Here is a 20,717-nt window from a genome sequence, read left to right on the forward strand (position 1 = left end):
GAATGATTATCTCATCATTTCAGTTCTTGACTGGTTTCTGAGTGCCTGGGGGAGGTTAACAGGGGCACAACAACACATTTTTGCTCCAGGGCCCCCTAGGAGGTAAAGCCATGCTTCTGCATATAAATTAGATGGGTAATGCCTGTTTAATTCACTGCAAGGAACCAAAAAAAAAAAAAAGAAGAGGCTGACTGCGTAATGGGTAGGGAAAACAGCACAGAAACCATTTCTGTCCTCTCTTAAAATAGATTTTTTAAAATAATTTCAGGCTGATAGTTCTGTTTAATAAGTAAAACATGTTACATTACTAAGTAGTAGTCTAGATACAGTATATTCAGTTCTAGCAGTGATAGTATATCTACAGTCTACTACTTTATAAATGACATAAGCATCTTATAACCCATTCTCTCTCACACACACACTCAGTGACAGGGAAGACACCACATAAATTTAAGTATTGTTTAATGCAACAGTTACTTTTGGGAGGGATAATAAGACCCTGAGTTTACATGATTTCAGTCCCATAGCAAAGTCAAGTCATAGTATACACTGGCCAATTTTTCAGATTTTGAATGTGATTATGTTAAGGACTTACATTCTCCATGTAATTGTCACTATTACAAGTTTTCCAGAAACAAAAATAATACAGTTTAATACAAAACATTCCCACACTTGAGGGAGAATTAGCTAATAAATCTACAATGAATAAAAAACATTGCAGGGTCTTGTGACATGATTCCAAAGTGGACATAAATCAAAATTATGTACAGAGCAGTAGAGTTTTATTCACAAGTGTAGGATGTCTTTCTAAAAGCAAATTTTATAAAACGGCGTTCCAGAAACAATCTCCATAATTCAGTTGTGTTGCATAACCTTGTTTCAAAAACACCCTAAAATATTCACATAAAAATCCTCTTCCTACACCAACCAGAATAACTGAATGTTGTAGGATGAAGTTGCAGTCTTTTCCCCATATATTATCTTTTCTCTGCTGCCTTCTCTTCCTCAGTGTGGGTGTTCTGGTGGACCTTTAGGACACTCTCTCGTACAAAGCTCTTTCCACAGGTGGGGCAGGTGTATTCAGTGCGGTGAGCCCTGCCCATGTGTGCTTTGAGCTGCTCAGGCCGAGCGAAGCTCTCATCACACTCTTTGCATGCGTGAGTCTCACGAGGGGGAGGTCCATGTTTGTCCCTCTTGTGTGCCCGCAGGGCTGCAACAGAAGGGAATATGAGGTCACAATCTGCTTCAGGACAAGGGATCTTGAGCTCTGGTTGCGTCTCATTGGAGGGGCATCCCTCCGTTGGAGAGTCATCATATCCTCTGCATCCCCCTGCTTCCTCTTCTTGTTTGATCTTCTTGCTGTCAACCATCCCTCCTTGAGTTGCGTACTTGGGTTTACGGCCACGCTTTTTGCCTTGTTGCTTAATGTCACAGTTTAGATCGTTGGCAAATCTCTCCTGGTGCTGCAGGAGCTCCTCTTCTGTCTCGAAACCACGACCGCATTTGCAGCACTGGTAGGTGTTGATGTCATCAGCTACTACTGGGCGCTGGGGGTGCACTGCAATTCGATGGTTGCGAAGTCGTGAGGGACTGGGGAACAAGGCGCCAGCAGTCTCTGCAGGGACACCGTCGTTCTATGCATTCATGCCGTCTGTGTTTGTTCAACTGCAATGAGACAATTAACACTCATCAAAGAAAATAAACAATTATAACAATTATAATTAAAACAATCATTTTCCAGCACAAAAAACAGGCTCTCATGTAGCCTGCTGTGCTCTCACCTCAGTGAAGGTAAAGAAACTTTTCCGGCAGTAAGGACAGCAGAAAGGCTTCTCCTCTGTGCTGTGGGAGGCCTGGTGCTGGCTGAGAGCCTCGGAGGAGGAGAAGCACTTGTCACACTTGTAGCAAGTAAAAACTATATTTGCCTGCCAAACGATGTATAGAGACAAGGTTAAAAAATAATGAAATCCTAACTCAAGGCTTTATAACCAATGTTTTAGGAAGGTTGACAGGTAAACAATGTTTAACAGAATACCTTTTTTTCTCAGTTGTTCTCAAACCAAATTACATCTCCATTTATATAGAATGATATTATGTAAAAAAGACTTTAGTATGTAGAAAATATGTGTTCATATCAGAACCCAACTCATAAATCAGCCTGGGCAACATTGGCTTATCATAGACATATCGGTATCACCAATACAGTGGAAACTGCAATACAGAAATTCACTTTTTCCAGAAATTGTGCATTTAACATGACTGTTTGTTAACCTGAAAGCTGGCCTGGCTTTTTTTATTTTTTCTGTCTGCTTTTCCCTACCTGCTGCAGCTGCTGTTTGTACTGGTCCCGATGACTCTTCCTCATGTGTCTCTCCTTGGCTTTGGAGTTACAGAAGGTGATGAAGCACTGAAAACACTGCAGACTCTCATGTTGATCTACATCACAATGAGACAAGTTGTTTTATGATTAAGTTAAAACGAAATATCGGGAAATAGACTGTATAACTGCGGGGAATGAAAGCACTGTCTACTGTGAGCAGTCAGAATTAGCTTCACAGCATCACATCATGTATGAACTATGCATATGAATGAATCTTACAGGACTGCAGAGGGCTGACCACGGGCTCAGACTTGATCTCCGCTGGAGTGGATCTCATCTCACTCCCGACAATTACCTGCTCTATCTTCAACATCTCCATGCTGATGCTTTCACGCACTACCCAGCCACATGGAGCTGTACAGAGGAACACAACACTGTTGTACACAAAATGGATATGTATCATAGAGATTATGTTTGCAGGTAAAGCTGAACAGACTGCAGCAGTAACGGCTAGCGTCAAGTTAACCCGCGTACAAGGCACCAGGATATTTCGGCTAAATAATGAAAGACTGGCGTTGGTCTCATAAAAGGCAAAGTCAAATTTGTAAAATAAATACCGTCCGATTAGAGGGTGGAGTATTAAATGCTTCGGGTGGACCAGAAATGAAATAAAAATAAAACAGCTAACGTTAGGCCTGAGCTAGCTGACAGAAGGATGGAGGCAAGAGACGCTGGGCGACTTGCACAGCTGCAACTAAAAACAAAAAAGAAAAGACTGTGCGAATATATTTTAACAATATTTTAATTCGTGTTGCATTGTGCTTCCGTTGGTGTAGCGCCTATGTGCTCTAAAGCTACACCTGTGTGCAGAATTGCAATTAATCGGAATCTGAGATTTTGTAAACAATTCAAAAAAACGGAAACCATTTCTTACCGTTCGACGCGTCCACCGAAATGAAGCCGCGATGGTCTGTCCATGTCACGTGATACGGGCAATTATCGCGAGACTTTGAGAAAGCAGCATTGTTCAGAATGCACGTTTGTAGAGTGATGTTTTGTCAACATTACGTCCCTTCAAGACAACACTTTCTGCTGAAATGCAAGTTTTAAAAGGTGAACCCATGCCTTATATAATTGTATAAGTATATGGACTATTACATTATGACGATCTCTTCATCAGACATCGACTGTGTCAACAATAATGGCATCGTTTATAGCTTATTTTGCAAAGGTTTAACATGCATTTTTTTTCCCCATAATGCGTGCTAACCCCTGGCTGTTGTTATCTGCTGAATGTATGAACAATAACATTTCACTGCATAAACCTTAAACAGACTTTTAAACAGAAACAACAAAATACGACTGTAAGTGTGCCTTTCTCCTTTTTCCCCCCACACACATAAAAACAGAAGACCAAACAAAGAACAAAACACTAAAAAGACCATAGTCTAAACAATAAGTCTAAGGTTCATAGAACTTTATTGGTAATGTCATCAAACAAGGCAGACACATCAATGAAAAACTTGATGATGAGGTGATAAGACGGCACATTATCTTTTTAAATATTTTGTCGGTGACACAAATATAGGATTAAGGGCATATGAGGCAAAAGAAGAAGAGGTTTAAGGAGGTAAAGAAGCCATTTAAACCCTGGCCTGCTGCTTCTGCTGGAATTCAGCAATTCGATTTTCCATCACAGGCCTTAGGATGCCTGATCAGTCCCTGAGAACACAAAAAAGAGAACAAAAACGGGAACAGTACATTAATCTTGGTTGAATTACAGCAGAAATCTCAACACAGAACCAAACCATGACTTGGTGCTTGGTGAATCTTCCCAGACATCTCTCAGTGTAATGCAATATAATTTAACAACACCATTAACTGCTGCCTGCAAAATGTCAATGCAGTCATTTCCCAGAATTCTCCATTAACTCTGTCAGTGATCCTTTAAGTATGCAAATGCATTATGAGAGCACATGTGGTTACCTGCACTGGCCATGCTGCACCATCTCCCAGGGCACAGATAGTGTGTCCCTCAATCTGCTTACTGAGCTCCCAAATCATGTCAATCTCCGCTGTCTGTGCGTCACCGCGCACAAAACGCCACATCATCTTGTTCATCCAGTCCACTCCTACAGAAAAGAGAAGGAGAAAAAAAACCCCGACTGAGTCCTTGTGTGTGAAGCACTAAGGTGGATGCTGTCGATGCATTAATGACACTGGAGCAGCTCTTACCCTCTCTGCATGGTGTGCACTGGCCGCAGCTCTCATGTTTGTAGAACTCAATCAGGCGTGCGATGGCTCTGATAACATCAGTCTGGAAAAACAAGGTGTCCACCAATGTAACATATGTTTCCTCATTTCTTTATTCATGATGAATTACGCTGCAGGGGGGGACAAACTTACAGATTTGTCCATGACGATAAGAGCAGCTGTGCCCAGCCCAGTCTGAGCTTGAATGAGGCCATCAAAGTCCATCAGCACATCTTCACACACTGACTTGGGAATGAGGGGTGTTGAGGAGCCACCAGGGATTACACACAGCAGGTTGTCCCATCCACCACGCACTCCACCTACAAGATAAACAGATGTTTGTTTCAATTAAGTAGGAAAAAAACTGCATTAACTTAGGCTGTGCTTAGGTTAAGCTATCTTAATCTTTTCAGCCCATGACCCCCTTGCTGCAGGAAAACACATGCTGATAAACAAATTATGCATTTAGTTTGTCTCTTTTCACCAGTTTCACAAGAAAAAGGAATTTTCTCATGCTATCCCTCAGGTTGTGATCCATGGTGTTGGATTAATCCAGAAATGTTGTCTCAATTAATATGAGGTAAGCAGGCTCATAACACTATGTGTACCTGCATGCCTCTCAATGAGGTCTTTCAGAGGAATAGACATCTCCTCCTCCACGGTGCAGGGGTGGTTAACATGGCCAGAGATGTTGAAGAGCTTTGTCCCAGAGTTTCTCTCTCTGCCAAAGCCCACAAACCAAGAGCCTCCACGGCGACAGATGGTGGGTGCCACGGATACCGTCTCCACGTTGGCAACAGTTGTCGGGCAACCAAACACACCTGTAAGAAACAAGGAAAAGTGAAGTAGAGATTTTAGAGTTGTTCTTATCTGGCAAGGCAATGAGTGTCCAGCAGTTAGTGCACTGTGGGTCAGATCACAATGTAGTGTGATCTGGGCCTAATAATATCAGTTGAACTCACCCACATCAGCAGGAAATGGGGGCTTCAGGCGGGGCTTCCCCTGCTTTCCCTCCAGGGACTCAATAAGAGCAGTCTCCTCTCCACAGATGTATGCTCCAGCACCACGCATCACAAACACATCAAAGTCATAACCAGAGCCACAGGCGTTCTTTCCGATCAGCCCAGCAGCATAGGCCTCATTGATAGCAACCTAAGAACAGATATCAAAAATATAATGCTTCAACAATAAAAAAATACTGTACAATTACACCTGTATCATACATAACTATCACAGTCATGAGTGTCTTTGGCCTGTCATTTGTTGAAATCAACCCAATTAAGACAACACAGAAACTGCCATGAGGTTAATTACTGGAGGAAAAAGTGATATGGTGGCTGGATGTCAAACTTGAGTGTATCATATACAGAGGAACACAGACGTAAAAGATCTATAAACAACATATGCACACAACATTTACAGCTGAAAAAAACTTTTCTTTTTTTTAAATTAGCTGACCTATTACATATGTAATATACATACGTTTTTTTGAATTTATACTGATCCTCACGTTCATTGTTTTTGCTGCCGTACATTTCACTACAAATGTATAAAAATCTTAAATATTAAAAAAGAATAAGCTTCAATGTCAAATTATTGCCTTCACATTCTTGCTATTCAAACCCACACTCTTAAAGCACATGCTTTCAGCAAAGACTGTGCCCTTAAGCTTGTATTTACAAATTTAATATAGTGTAGGGCACAGTAATGTTTTTAAAAACTTCTTATTACAATTACTGAAACATTATAATTAAAACTCTCAGGATTCCCTGTCCATTCTCACCTGCAGGTTGGACGATTCATTGTAGAACTCTCCTCTGATGTAGATATAAGCAGCACGTGCCCCCATGGCCCTGCCAGCAACCAGACAGCCCTCCACCAGCTTGTGTGGGTCGTTCCTCATGATCTCTCTGTCCTTACAGGTGCCAGGCTCTCCCTCATCGGCATTCACCACCAGATACTTTGGCCTAACAAAAGAAATTAGAAGTGAATTATAAACTTCCCATGTGCAAAGAAGATTTCTCAGATAACCATTAATAACCATTATACTCTGGGGTGAAATAAGGATGATGGGCACTATTCACTGTTGTGGCTACCAATTCTCGGTTTAGACCCCATAAGCCATTTGTGTCTTTACATCAAAATCTGGTAGAGTGACATGGCAACATCAAACAAAAAACTGAGTAAATGTGTGTGGATCTGTCTCTTCACTGACCTGCCATCACTGGGTTTGTTCATGAAGCTCCACTTCATGCCGGTAGGGAAACCAGCTCCGCCTCTCCCACGCAGACCAGAGACCTTGATCTCATTGAGGATCCAGTCGACTCCCTTCAGGAGGATCTCTTTTGTTTTGTACCAGTCGCCACGCTTCAAAGCTCCCTTCAGCCTGAAGCACAAATATGAGTAGGTGAGGACTGTGTTTTCTGTTTTACAGAAATTATTAAAGCACATGAGAATAACAGCAGTGGTGTTACCTCCAGTCATGGCGGCCATAAAGGTTTGTGAAAATTCTGTCCTCATCGGCCAGAGGTCCATATGTTGTTTTCTTAGGAGCGCTCTGAAAAAATATGACAAAGACATACAATGAGAATGATCATTAATGCTACCATTTAATTGACTTTAGTTTTACATGAAAGTAGGCCACGTACCTGTGCAGTGCTGTTGAATCGGGTGATAGCAGTCACTCCACCTTGACTGACAGCAGCTGGGGCTCGTGCCACCCCGCTCACTACAGCCCGAGACAGGGACAGCATTCTTCCTGCAGAGAGGACAAACATTTTGTCAAATGTTGACAAGAAGCCATGCAAGTTAATTTGGGTTACATACAATAAGATGGTTTTCCCTTGTAAGAAGTGAAGATTGGAGTTGCACACTTTCACATCATCTAACATTTTCTTTTCATGGTTAACACAGGCTTTTATAATGCCACACCTCATCTGCATTAAAAATACAGAACAACTATTACAACAGATTTCTCCCTGAGAGATTTTGGCTGGGCATTGACCCAGATACTTGTTTGGTACCAGCCAAAAAAAATGTTTGTAGCACCGAGCATTACAAATTGGCAAGAACTCAAATGTCTGATCAGATTTGTAATCTTACTTACTAATTATCTAATCATATAAATTTTTGTTTTAAGGTCAATAATAAGAGCTTAGCTGTCAAACAGCTATTATCATCCCACTGAGTTGCATCAAAACAAAACCAGCTGGGTGAAAGTCGATCTGTCCTGGTTCTGTTTCAAGTGTCGCGCTATATTACATCTCAATTAAGATAACTAACACTGAATTAACTGTCAGTTTTTGGTAGCGACGAATAGATGTGTGGATTAAATCTTTTATAGCAGTGTAATAGCGTAGACCTGAGACTTTGTGTAACTTCTTATGTGATGTTGTTATGTCAGAGGTGTTGAGTTAGCTAACAAGTTTTCGGGCGAGCGCCAAAAATGTTCAATTACTCCCAACACCCCAGCTGTAATGTTACAGGTCAGCACGCTTGTAAATAAACAATAATTATGCCTATGTTTGAACTATTTTCCTTTCGCTTAACTGTAACGAGAAGAGTACAAACTGACCTCCATGCTCATGTAGCTACTGCTAGCCTAGCTTAGCCGAGTTAGCTAGCGGTCAACATTGTAATGTCAAAATAAAAGCAGCGGATTCAGGGCGCAGCGTGCAAATCTCACTGTACCAACGCATGAATTAACTGGTTAACATCAAATGTTGCATTAGAGGCAATGACACGACGAAAGGTTTGATGTAAAATAGCAAACAATCTGTCCTCCTCTTACCTTCTCTGCGTCCCGAGTTTATGAAATCTTGACAGGAAGTAGACGAGCTAACGTCCCGGACACAGTCATCATCAACGCCGCTGCAGCGGTGTGGAGGATCATTTAAAAGACGTGGTTGCACAACATGACTGTGAACCGCCCCCTGTGCTTTTAAGAAAAAAATATGTCATGACCATAGTTTGTCTGCCCTCACTAAAGGTCAGCCTGTGTCTGTGTGTGTGTGTGTGTGTGTGTGTAGAGGTACCTGAATATCTCCATTAAATCCTGCTACCACTGGTTACTTATTAGTTAGCAGAAATATGACTTGACATGCAAAGTATGGTCGTCTTTAAATATTTATGATAAAATATGATGCATCATTATCAGTGGTTGAAAGTTCAGTACTATACTCTAATCATAATTCTGAGGTACTCTTAAAGTATTTCTATTTAATTCCACTTTATTAATTATTAATATTGGAATTTATGCTCCACTACATTTATTTGAGTAGCTAATTGTTACTTTGCAACTTGGAACATGATGCACTGTTATAAACTAAATTACCTGAATTAACTAACACTGTATATAATATAATATAATATAATATAATATAATATAATACTATGTAATTATATACTAATGTGGTTTTCCTCAAGAGTTTTTTTACATTGTGGTACCACTTCTTCTACATACTTATTTTGAGTGTGTGTGTGTGTGTGTGTGTGTGCGTGTGCGTGCATGTGTGTCAGAAGCACAAAGGTATCATTGGAGCCAACTGCAAAGATAAAAATACATTTTATATTTATGTTTAAAGGGTAGAAATATTTCTATTTACATGACATCATCAGTGTGAGGATTATTCATCAGAAAGTTTAAATAGTGAAAAGGAAATATCAGGATTGTGGTTGAAATTGAACAAATTCATGTGTTAATTAGCTCTTGCTGTGTATTATTTTAAATCTAACAAAATGTCATAACCAAGAGCTTTTTTCTCTGCATCAAACTGACCTGTAAAAAATACACTGTATCAGTCAGCACAATAATGGCAGCACACAAATTACTATTACTGATTTCTGATTTACCAACTTAAGCTTTATGTTTCTGAAATGAAGATTTTAAAAAGCAAAAAGTATGTTTAAGAATTAACTGTATGCAGAGGTGAAAACAGATTAAGGTGCATTTTAAAAGGAAAGTGAGTAACTCTAAGTTCATGTGTGGGGAAAAAAAAATCACACCTAATAATACCAGATACTAAATTGCAGATTTGCAAAGGTAGGGTTTTCAGATGACTACTTCAATAATGTAAAATAAACAACTGCAAATGTGAGTACCATGATGTTACACAATGATGTATATGACTGTGTCCAACCTGTCCCTGTACAGTTATTTACATCACAGCAGCTTATCCTCAGTGAACATTGGTATTAAACCCTCCCTTGATGTAACCTGCAGACCTGAGAGGTCATTTAAATCAGAGCTTCATATAAAGCCGTACGATGTATCGCCCAGCTGGTGCTCCTGTGTGCTCTCAACATCATGTATGACTGATATGATTTATAATGAAACTGCTGTCTCAGAAAGCTTACAGGCAACTGAGAAATGATTTTTAAAGCAGCAAGTTAGCCATGAATAAAAAGCACATGTATCATCAATGTAAACTGCTGAGGAGACGAGAGTATTGATTATTTTCTCATCAGTGCTCATACAGCTTGTAAATTATTCACTGGATCTAACATTAAAAATATACAAATAGCTACCACAAAATGATGATGTAAATTCAAGTAACAAAATTAAAGTAACTGAAAGTACAATGTTTTCAACCAAGTGCAACAATGATACGTTAATAAATGAAATTTAGGGACTCCATCAGGTCGTCCATCACTGAGTACAAGTCAACAGCGGTCTGTGAAATTTACATTGAAGGTGTCTTTTTTATGTGGTCAAGTTAAGTCAATGCGTGACAGATGTCCTCCGCAAGTCTCTCTCTGTTGGTACAGAAGAAGTTAGTCTGCCGTTGGAGGCTGATAACTGGGTCTGCGAGCGACCCGGCCCAGTCGGTCCACAGCTACACTCTCGAAGGCCCTCCTCATCAGAGGGTGTTCCTCCAGGACCTCGTTGAAACTGTCCACACTCAGGGAGTAAAGACGACAGTAGGTGTCTGCCCTCACGGTGGCTGTGCGTCGTCCCTGGGTTAACAGGCAGATCTCTGAAACGAGGCAGAGAGAGTCAGGTTAACTACAGCAATAGCTTCATGTATTGGAAAACACACTCATTCACCCTTTTGTGTTACATGACTGATACCACTCTCGCATCTGTACAGTAATGTGACAATGAAACTATACAGCCAGCAGCCAGTTATCTTAGCTTAGCTTGGCATAAAGACTGGAAACAGGAGGAAACGGGTATCCTAGCTATGTCCAAAGCTACCAGCAGTTCTACAACTTGTTTCTTTCCATATTAATTTATTCATTTATCAATCTAACTCTTGGCAAGAAAGGCAAGAGATATCTCTCAAAATGGTGAACTGTTCCTTTAAGGTCTGTGGTTGTATTGAAAACACTGATTACAAGCCAAAAAAATGAGTTACGTGAGTATATACCTGTATGCAGCCTGTAACCTAAAAAGATAAATTAAAAGGGAAGTAGCAATAATTACGATCATTATATAAGGAAATAAGTGTTGCTTCATTAATGTTGACATTAACCCAGGCTAAAAGTCATGGTTTTAAAATGCACTCTGTCTGCTCTAAAAGTCTGTTCTTGTTAGAGCTGCAGCAATCTATTGATAAACTGATTAGTTGATCAATAGAAAACTGTAAAGTGAGTATTCTGATAATTGTCTAAGTTATTATTTTCAGCTAGCTCTTATGAAAATTGGAAAAGACAGGTTGCATCTAGAAAAGATTCAGTTTAATTTAACCCTTTATGATGTGACTATTAAGGATTAATCAAGTTTTGCTAATTGTTTCAGTAATTTTTAAAGCAAAAATTCACTCAACTTGGGTTTTGGGGAATTGTGATGGGTATTTTCCAATATTTTCTGACATTTGTAGATCAAACAAATAATTAATGAATTGAGAAAATTAGTGTCATATTAATCAGTAAAGGAAATAATCAGAAGTTGCAGCCTTACAGTGCAGCATGGATAATAACAGAATACACAGATGAGCAGTGAATTTGGGACACTAAAAGCTGCAGTGAAGTGAAAAGGGGGTCAGAGGCAGCTTTAACAGGAGGCAAGCAGCAAAACAGAGGAAGCAGAACCACAGAGCCTGATATAAATTTGATGGGGTGACTGTCTGAAGGTTAAAGTCAGTGACATATGATTTACCCCCAAAATATGCTCCATCGCTGAGCCTAATCTCCTTACTGCCGCGCGGGACGACAGTGACAGTGCCATGCTGGATGAAGTACATTTTCCGACCCAGAGTCCCCTCTCGTATAATCAAGTCTCCGGGTTGGAAGACTTCGAAACGCAGCTTGGTCAGGATCACTGTCACAAAATGAGGGTCAGTGTTGGCAAACAGTGGCATGTTGGCTACAAGCCCACGGCAGTTATAGCTGACTATCTCCTGCATGGGCGGGAAGAAAGAGAAGAGAAAAAACATTCAGAACTGGTCAAAGTCACACTAAAATATCTATTTTTATTGTGGAAATGCTTATAATGTACTACTACTGCTGCTTCTCTTCTCTTCTCTACAGGACTAGGGCTGCAACTTATTTCCATTATGAATTAATCAGCTTATTATTTTTTTCAGCTTATTGTTGGGCAATTAATTTTTTTTGCCCAGAGCCATTTGGCTTTAGAAAATTCTGATGGAGGATTTTTCACTATTTTATGACAAATTACAGACCAAACTCTTGATTAATTGATTATTAAATAATAGGATTACTTGACAATGTAAATAATTGTTAGTTGTAGCCCTAAAGTTTTGTCTAATGTAATGCACAACAGCACAACACAGGTTGCTGCAAAAAATATAAATTCTCTCATTTTATGTGAGGATTTATGTGATATAATGTAACATTTGATTAATTAATTAATAGAGGAGTTGCTGCTTTTCTCTGTTTTGTATCATTTCAAACTGAATATCTTTAGGTTCTGTACCATTGGCTGGACAAAGCAAGATATCTGAAGACTTAACCTTTGGGAAATTGGGATAGTAATTTTTCATTTTTTATGGCATTTCCTAGACTAAACAATTCACAGGAAATTATTCATGGGAAAATAATGATCAGATTAATCAATAATTAACATTTTTGCAGGTCTATGTTGATGTCAACCTTATTGTCCACATTAACGTTTGCATCTGTGTGGGCAGGTGTCAAAATAAGAGAGAAACAGAGAGAAAGCAAGAAACACCATATCAAAGGTTTGATGATCAACACACCTCTTTGAGCGGATCACTGAGCTCTCCAAGGATGCTGTCTTCGTCAAACATCTTGCCTTGGAATCGCTGCTCGTAATAATCATGGATCCTCTGTCTTACATCCGCTGGCAGTTTATGGAAGGACATGTACTGCTCCACTTGCTTATACTGAAAACATTTGTACAAAACACATGGTGATTATGATCTTCATGACTGAAAGTCCACAGAACTGATCTCAGATGTCACATTTGGTCACATTTGCTACCATGTGTTTCCTGAATTACTCCTAAGTATAATAATTATGCATTCAGTTTATTTGTTTCACAGGCTTTTCTCCAGTTTTAAATGGATTACAAACTAATTTGTAATGGGCATTAGCAAACAGTGATCCAAAACAAAGGTGCTGCCATTTGTCTATCATCCGCTCTGCTTTATCTTGTGAAAATCCCCCTGGAAAGGGTCACTGTGAGGCCACAAAATCCATTAGATAATACACACATTCTCTAGGCATTTGGCACAATTTCCATGAATAAAGTACGAGCAAGTAAGCAAGCCTACGATATAAAACATGGCTGTGATATTAAACCACAAAGCCTGAATCACATTAGCATCCACGTGAGGACATATTGTCCACAAAACAACTGAGGCTGTAGGTCAAAATGTTTGTATTTGTTGAAGAACTCAGAGCGGAGATGTTTACCTTCTCTTGATATTGGCGGTGTGACGCATCCAAGGACTGCACCAGGTTAGTTGCGTGGCCGAAGGAACATGGCATAGCAGGTGGCCCCCACAACCATGCTGACCATGGTGAGCCAGACGTCGCTCATCCCCTCAGGGGGGTGGGCACCATATCCTATACACAACATGTGACTCATGGCCATAAACAGGGCGTATGAGTACTGTATGTGCCATGTGGCATTCTGAGAGGGATAAAGTAAAAATAAAGGGAGATTAGACAGGACAGCGACTAGGTTGTCATGAGAATATACTTAATATGGCAATGATCAGAATTTAAATGGTGAAGAAATGTCATTTGATGTAGCATTTTCAGCAACATTATCTTACAGATAAAGGTAATAATTGCCTTGAAGTTCCCCGAAATGAATATAATTTGTTATCGGTTATAAGGAAAATAAATCTAATTAATGGAATGGTTTGATAGATACCACTGTCATGTCTCTATGGTTCATGATTAGCTTAGCATCCAAGAAAAATAGAAAACAGGGAGAAAGCCTGGCTTTGTCCAAAGGAGAATCCAGGAGGTTCCTGCATGTATGGCATATAACCCCCTGTTAAACTACAAAGAGTTGTTTTTACAGTTTGGTTTTTGTACAGTTCAAACATCATATAATGTTCTAATAAGTGAGCTGTAGAGGTGCTGGTAGGTGAATGTCATTACTTTCCACTCTAGCTGCTGGCTGTTACTTACAGTACATTTACTGTGCAGACATGAGTGTGGTATCAGTCTTCTCACTTATATAGGTACATTTCCCACCACATCATATTCTTTTTTTAATTATTTGAAACTAATTGCCAAAGTAACCTTTCCCTATATATATCAAATAATCACATAGTTCTTTCAAACACAGGTTAACGAGCTAACCAAGATTTGATTTGAGGTTTTCAAACGTGAAGTTGTGGTTTTACAGGGGTTATATGCTGGACTATTTTTTGGTCAGGCTAATAGGTTTACAGTTTACAGTGAGCTTTAAAGGTGTAGTAGGCCGATTAGTTTAGTAGAGAGCTAGGCTAGCTATTTCCTGCTTTTTCAAGTCTTAATAGTTAAGCTAAGCTAATTGGCTAGCAGCTGTATCTCCATGTTAGACAGACATGAGAGTGTTACCTTCACATTTAACTCTCTGCAAGAAAGTGAATAAACATATTTCCCAAAATTCTGAATAATTTCTTTAAATGTAACATTTTATCATATTTATTTAACTATGTTTTAATGAATTGGGACTCACCACCATATTATTTTTGGATACCCAGCAGTCTGGAGGAAAGTCCTGCAGCATAGGCACCATAAAGGTCATGCAGCCATCCCAGTGACACAGCAGCAGCATCATGCCAATCAAGTTGACTATACGCACCACTGCACTGGCCAGGTCATAGGTCATATGGAAAATCTGACAGAGAGAAAGTTTTATGGAGAGAAAAAAGTGACAATAAACTGGACAGATTTTGAATTTTTCATGTGCACTGTTATGTATGTAATAATGTTGCTAAGCACACGCTCTCCTCCCTCCCTTTTCTTTACCTCCTCCCATTGGTGAATGTAGCGGATGAGGCGGGACAGTCGGAGAAGACGAAGCAGGCTGAGGATCTTGGTGAAGCGGACTATACGGAGCGCGCGGGCGGTGCGGTACACGTCAGACGACTCATGCCGGGACTCCAGGTCAACGATGAGGAAAATATAGTCAACAGGGATGGAGGAGATGAAGTCCACCGTGAACCAGGTGCGGAGGTAATGCATGCGGATCTCCTTGGGGTCCAGGATGATGTGGCTGTCTTCTCCCAGGATGCCTGTGCGGAAGTTGAAAACCAGGTCCATGAGGAAGAGAGTGTCAGACAGGACGTTAAAGGTGATCCAGGGTGTGGTGTTCTGGTCCTCGAAGAAGGTGATACCCCAGGGTAAAATAACCAGGTTACTCATCATCAACAGGAGCATCACGATGTCCCAGTAAAACCTGGACAGAATGGGAGTGATGGAAGGTTAACGTCATGCAGCTGAAGCCGTGATCATTTAATTTCTAACTAGTACAACTAAACCTAAAACCCTTTTCCATTACTGCTAGATGGAGATACAACTGGTGCTCACTGGATAGGATACAACACAAAGTTGAGGTCTACACTGCTTGCAGATCAGTTTTTTTCACAGTAAACAAACCCTAGACTAAACAGGATGTAGTGCAAGTTAAAAATGTACTTTTGGTACTTATTAGTAAAATAATAAGGGTCCTGTTCACAGCTGACATTACAAGTTGAAGTTATGGCTTCTGATTTTAGTGCTTAAAGCAGTGAGGTTCATACTCTATGTGAAATCTGTGTAAAGAGGTGACAGGAGCAGAAGTTGATGACTGGTATTTGATGCAAAGTGATAAACTGTGCAGTTTTGATTCCTCTTTTGAAACAGAGATCAGGGTCAAGTGAAGTCATCCAATCAGGTGGGCAATGTACCATTCAGGAAATGACCCTTACTCTCATAACAGCTTTTGTCACAGGAGGAACTCCTGTCATTAAAAATACATGGCGTTTACCTCATCGGGCTCAATGTAATATCAAGAGCACAATGTAGAAAAGAAAATGTCACCACCACTGGCCTGTGATATGTGGTTTGATGCTTCAGACATCAGGGTGTTGAAGCCCAGACGTCTGCACGATACATCACTGCACTCATCACCGTCTGCTTCAAGTCATGCAAATCCCATTTTCCTATAGGTCTCCAGTATCTTATTATGCACCCCGGTTTGGGTTTCCTTACAGCTTGTTTCCATCAAGTGTCAATCACTTAGGGTCTCTCTCTCTCTCTCAATCTCTCTCTCGTTACAGAGGGACAGTAACAGAATATGAACCAGACTAATTTTGATTACTGTCACAGCTCAGTGATTGCAATATGAACCCTGTGAGAAAACAGGCCTTGGTCTTCAGCTGGTCTCATTCACGTTTATCCCTCCATCAATCTCTCACGTCCATGACCTCTGTGTCTACACGCTGGTTTACATGACTACTTATCATCTCCTCTCATGTTGCAACAGATTAGTGGTTACTGCTAATAACTCCACCAAAGACCCTGGATGACATTATGGCAGAGTTTATCTCAAGTGCATACTGTATATATTTGTATGTGAGTGTGTGAGAGAGAAGCAGAATTAATTCTGCCGCATCGAAGTCTATTAGACAAGCTATTAATAACGGACAGGAGTGGAACTGGAATAGAAATGTGGCTGATAGCATTTTATGTTGAATATGCATCAAGGATTGAATCTGCTTATCAACTAAGCTTACTTTTTCTTATCTTTATCCCAATAACTATTGGATGGATCGTCATCGTTTGTGCAGACAGTCATGGTCCCCACAGGATGTATCCTAATGACTCTGGCGATGTTTTTCTGGTACATCACCATGATAACTACCAACTATTGGATGGATTGTCGAACGTAAATGTAGACTTGCTAGCATGTTGTGCTCAGAGCAATCGAAAGTTTGAACATCTCTAATAGCAGTTAAAACACAGAAGCATATACATTAACTCTCCCCTCATTTCCTGTCACTTATATATTCTATGCATAAAGATTTGATTAGACGCTCAGATTAACAGATTTGGTTATTTTTCCAACTTTGAATTACACTCAAATGCTATAAAACCTTTACCTCTAAACAGGAAAAGTTGAGAGCACAAATTTGCTGTTTCAACTCATCCATTTTAAAGAGGAAGTTGGAGCATAAGGTTTAAGGATAGCAGGCCCTCGGTAATCCCCCCCTCAGCTGTCTGTGTATTATTGCATAATAGGGCAAGATTGGAATTATAGGGATTCTTATGGGCAATAATCCCTCTGCACGGGTTTATCCTCTCTGTCTGGCAAATGCCTGATGTTTAAAAATTGTTTAAATTTGATGGCGGCTATTATTAGTGGCCACACAGACAGACAGCTTGGGCATCACTGCTAAGATGGTGCTCAGTCGCAAAAAGCTGAATGATCCGACAAATCCTCCAAAAAGTGAGACAAAACTAGAGGAAAAAATAACTGGATCTTTTGCACATCACATAAATTATCAGGATCGATGAATGTCGCTCTCTCTCCTTGTGAGCAGGGAGAAAAGGAGTCACAAGGGAGTGGTATCATTAATCCAGATGATCTTGTCCTATATTCTGTATCACTAATCAAATCCCTTCATCGCCTTATCATGTGCTAGGAACCATGACATCAGCTGCTGTACTGCAGCCTGTCCTTGGAAAAAGCGGATCGGAGCTCTCGATCACAGGCTCTTTAGTTGGATGAAAACTGGATGCTTGAGGGTAATTTATGGGAGATCAATGACACGTTTGGGAAACTTGTGTTGGGAAAAGGTTGTAAGTGACATGTGGTTTCTCCCATTCTGTCCATTTGTAGACAAAGTTTCCCCACAAAAAAACACTGAACTTAAGTTCTGAAGGTTACCCAACCTCATCATTACCTGAAGTCACTGTAGGGGTGGATGATCCACACTCCAAAGCTCTTGACCCTGGCCTGTTCAGCAGCAACACCCTTATGACTCCCAAACATGCGCAGGGAGAACTTGTTGACCCCCGGCTGCAGCATGGAGCCAAACTGCCTCTGGAAGTAGGTGGACTGGTCCGGCGGGGGGTCATCGCTGCCTCCTTCACCCTCCCCTGTGTCCAGCAGACCATCGGGGTCAGCCGTGTAGTCATCATTGTGAGTCTTTACCAGGGAAAAGAGTGTCTTGGTCACATCGCTCTTCTTTTCTACCTTCGGGGAGGGGGTACCAGGGGGTGTCGTCCTCTGGGAACCACTTCTCCATCTTGAGAAACGGAAGTTGCTCCAGCTGCGATGTCTGGGTGTCTCCGGCTTGTGAACCGGGCTCTCACTGATGCCTCTCTGCTCGTCTATACTCCTGCAGGGGCTGGTCATTTTTACACCTTGCACCTTTAGACTGAACAAAGCAGCTTGACGGCTCTATTATTTGGCTCTTTGGGGCCTGATCACTAACTAATAAAGTTTACTGCAGACTCCATTGCCCATGTGATGTCTGCCTCTAATGTTACCTCTACAGAATTAAATACCAAATTAAATTGATATAAACAAGATGGACAACTTTAAAATCAAGCAGCCAAACTTTCAAATGTCATGCAACTACTATACATTCAAAATATAACCGAATATCTTCAAGAACAGCAACTAAAAATACAATAAATCACTTTTAGCTCTCTATTGAGTACAACACACACATTGCATGTATCTAAATCTCTCTCTCTAGATCTCGCAATATAAATCCACAAAAAGTTGCAGCGTCCAATAAAAAAAGTGCTTTCCTGAGATGGATGAAGTCCACTCCACGGGGAAAATGAAAACTTCGGCTTCAGATGGCCAGTGTCCGCCTCCCGTTGGACCACGAGAGGACGGACGCAAGTTGACGGGGAGGGCTCAGTAGCCTTCAATAATCGGCTTGTTGGCATAACTCCGTCCTCTCACCTCTCTCCTCCCTCCGTCCCTCCTCCTCCTCCTCCCTGCTGTGGAAGTGCCCTCCCTCCCTATTTGAACCGACACGCAGCGGATGAGGGGGGTGCAGGTCAAGTTACTCGGACAAGTCAGCAATGCCTAATATGTAGGTTAATGATTTACCAACTGGTCATCCCCAGGGAAACCGCTGCACCTCTAAACCAGAAATTATTTATTACACTCGATGCATTTTATAAAAAGAGTAAACAGGCGGTTGTAACGTTTTTCTGCTGGTCGGTTTTCTTGAAATATTAAATGAATCAGTTTTTATACATGCCAGAACCTCCTACAATGACTTTTTTAAAGGATAATTTAACCTCTGACCCATGACAAGTGAAAATGAAAATAAAATTGAAAAATGCACAAAACAAATCAGTTAGATTCAACAAATAATCAAAAATCCAAGAATATTTAATGTGAATGTCATTTACACTGATAGAAAAAGCTGCAAACTCTTTTATTTGCCTTCCTCTGTGGACTGTGTTATCTACATATTATCTGTAAAGGTCAACTGAGCATGCTTAATCTTTTTCAACAATACTACACATTTCATTTTCAAACACCATCTGAGCCTCAGGGAGCAGCTGCAGTTGTTAGGCGTTCGCTGCCTTGCTTAAAGGCATCTTTACAGTGGTAACTCTCCTGCTCTTTTACAGCATCCTGTTTTTGTTTTTGTTTTTTGTTTTTCCCTAGCTGCTCTCTGGATTTAGGGATTAAAACATTTTTGGATGATTGACCTGATTTTTACTTGTGGACACAAGAAAATGGACAAACTTGTTTCATCAGTTGCTTCATTTGTTAGTGGGAGTTACTGTAATGCATATTAATGAGTCTGTTAAAAGCAAATCCAGATGGAGTTAGATGAACACTATAATTTCTTCTATAAGTACAATTTTTTAATTTATGGATACATATAGAGAAGTTACAAGGATAAAAAAATACTGTTAAGATATACATTTGAAATAAGTAATAATTAATTTAAACATTATATTTTAAAAATATATATAATAATGATTAAGATATAACTGACACATGACCTTCAAGTTATGTGTTTGTTTAATTAACCCTATATATTCAGACATTTAGTTTTCCTGTCTTTAAACAGGTCGGCCTCCAAATTACCACACAGACTCCTGTACTTAGATCACATTTCACCACTGTCAGACCGCAAGCTCTCTAAAGTGGCAGGTGTCGTGTTAACATTTACACCACTGACTTGGACACTCGCACACTTGAGAAGCAGCAGTCGCAATTACTGGGTCACGCCTGGAGCTTGCACCTTGCTTAAGTTTATCAGTCAACAGTTTCAAAAGTTTAAAAAGAGCTAGACATGTTATGTATAGAGCTTTTTTTAAAACATTGTGGGGGAAACAAAGACAATCATCATCCATGGCAACACAAATGGGGGATGTTGTCCAAGACTCATGTCAAAGCATGGACTGAAAATGTTTTTGATATTTTCAGAGATAGAACAGGAATACACACAAATCAGATTATGGTCTGAAATATTCTACAGTGATGTTTAGAAGCATTGTCACGTTGCTATATGTCAACATTACCTTGATTTGGTAAGGCTGTGATGTGTCTCACTGTCTCTCATTGTCATGCAGTATAAGTAAAGGCATACATCTGTGGGGGTTGTTAGGGTAATAAGTATAGTAAGTAAGTAATAAGTAGTGAAGTGTTTGTAATGCAATTAAGAAAGGCCCACTTAATCTGAGATACTGCAGCTGAAACTTAAAAGTATCCACAGTTAAATAAATGTATTCAAGTGAAAAGTACATTTCC

At 40.2% G+C, this 20,717-nt stretch overlaps 3 protein-coding genes across 3 annotated transcripts; all 3 read right to left on the reverse strand.

The window, feature by feature from the left end:
* Positions 1–445: 445 nt before the first annotated feature.
* On the reverse strand, positions 446–3,378 carry LOC108888873 (zinc finger protein 271-like; the record flags this gene model as incomplete). The annotated part of the gene is given in 6 exon segments (XM_018685064.2): positions 446–1,607; positions 1,609–1,665; positions 1,782–1,925; positions 2,321–2,436; positions 2,600–2,734; positions 3,255–3,378. Coding segments are annotated over 6 exon segments (1,206 nt in total), but the record flags the coding sequence as incomplete, so codon positions are not given.
* A 404-nt stretch (positions 3,379–3,782) lies between these two features.
* On the reverse strand, positions 3,783–8,496 carry LOC108888872 (NADH dehydrogenase [ubiquinone] flavoprotein 1, mitochondrial-like). The gene is given in 12 exon segments (XM_018685063.2): positions 3,783–4,026; positions 4,028–4,042; positions 4,307–4,452; positions 4,556–4,637; positions 4,727–4,893; positions 5,182–5,394; positions 5,536–5,725; positions 6,357–6,540; positions 6,789–6,959; positions 7,048–7,130; positions 7,222–7,331; positions 8,364–8,496. Coding segments are annotated over 11 exon segments (1,419 nt in total). The 5' UTR covers positions 7,327–7,331; positions 8,364–8,496; the 3' UTR covers positions 3,783–3,963.
* A 622-nt stretch (positions 8,497–9,118) lies between these two features.
* LOC108888837 (potassium/sodium hyperpolarization-activated cyclic nucleotide-gated channel 2-like) lies at positions 9,119–18,864 on the reverse strand. Its single transcript, XM_018685013.1, is given in 8 exon segments — positions 9,119–10,548; positions 11,673–11,913; positions 12,733–12,879; positions 13,412–13,471; positions 13,473–13,631; positions 14,676–14,837; positions 14,969–15,398; positions 17,887–18,864. Coding segments are annotated over 8 exon segments (1,857 nt in total). The 5' UTR covers positions 18,342–18,864; the 3' UTR covers positions 9,119–10,345.
* Between the last annotated feature and the right edge of the window lie 1,853 nt (positions 18,865–20,717).

Source organism: Lates calcarifer, linkage group LG3 (assembly GCF_001640805.2).
Source record: "Lates calcarifer isolate ASB-BC8 linkage group LG3, TLL_Latcal_v3, whole genome shotgun sequence".
Classification (NCBI taxonomy): Eukaryota; Metazoa; Chordata; class Actinopteri; family Centropomidae; genus Lates; species Lates calcarifer.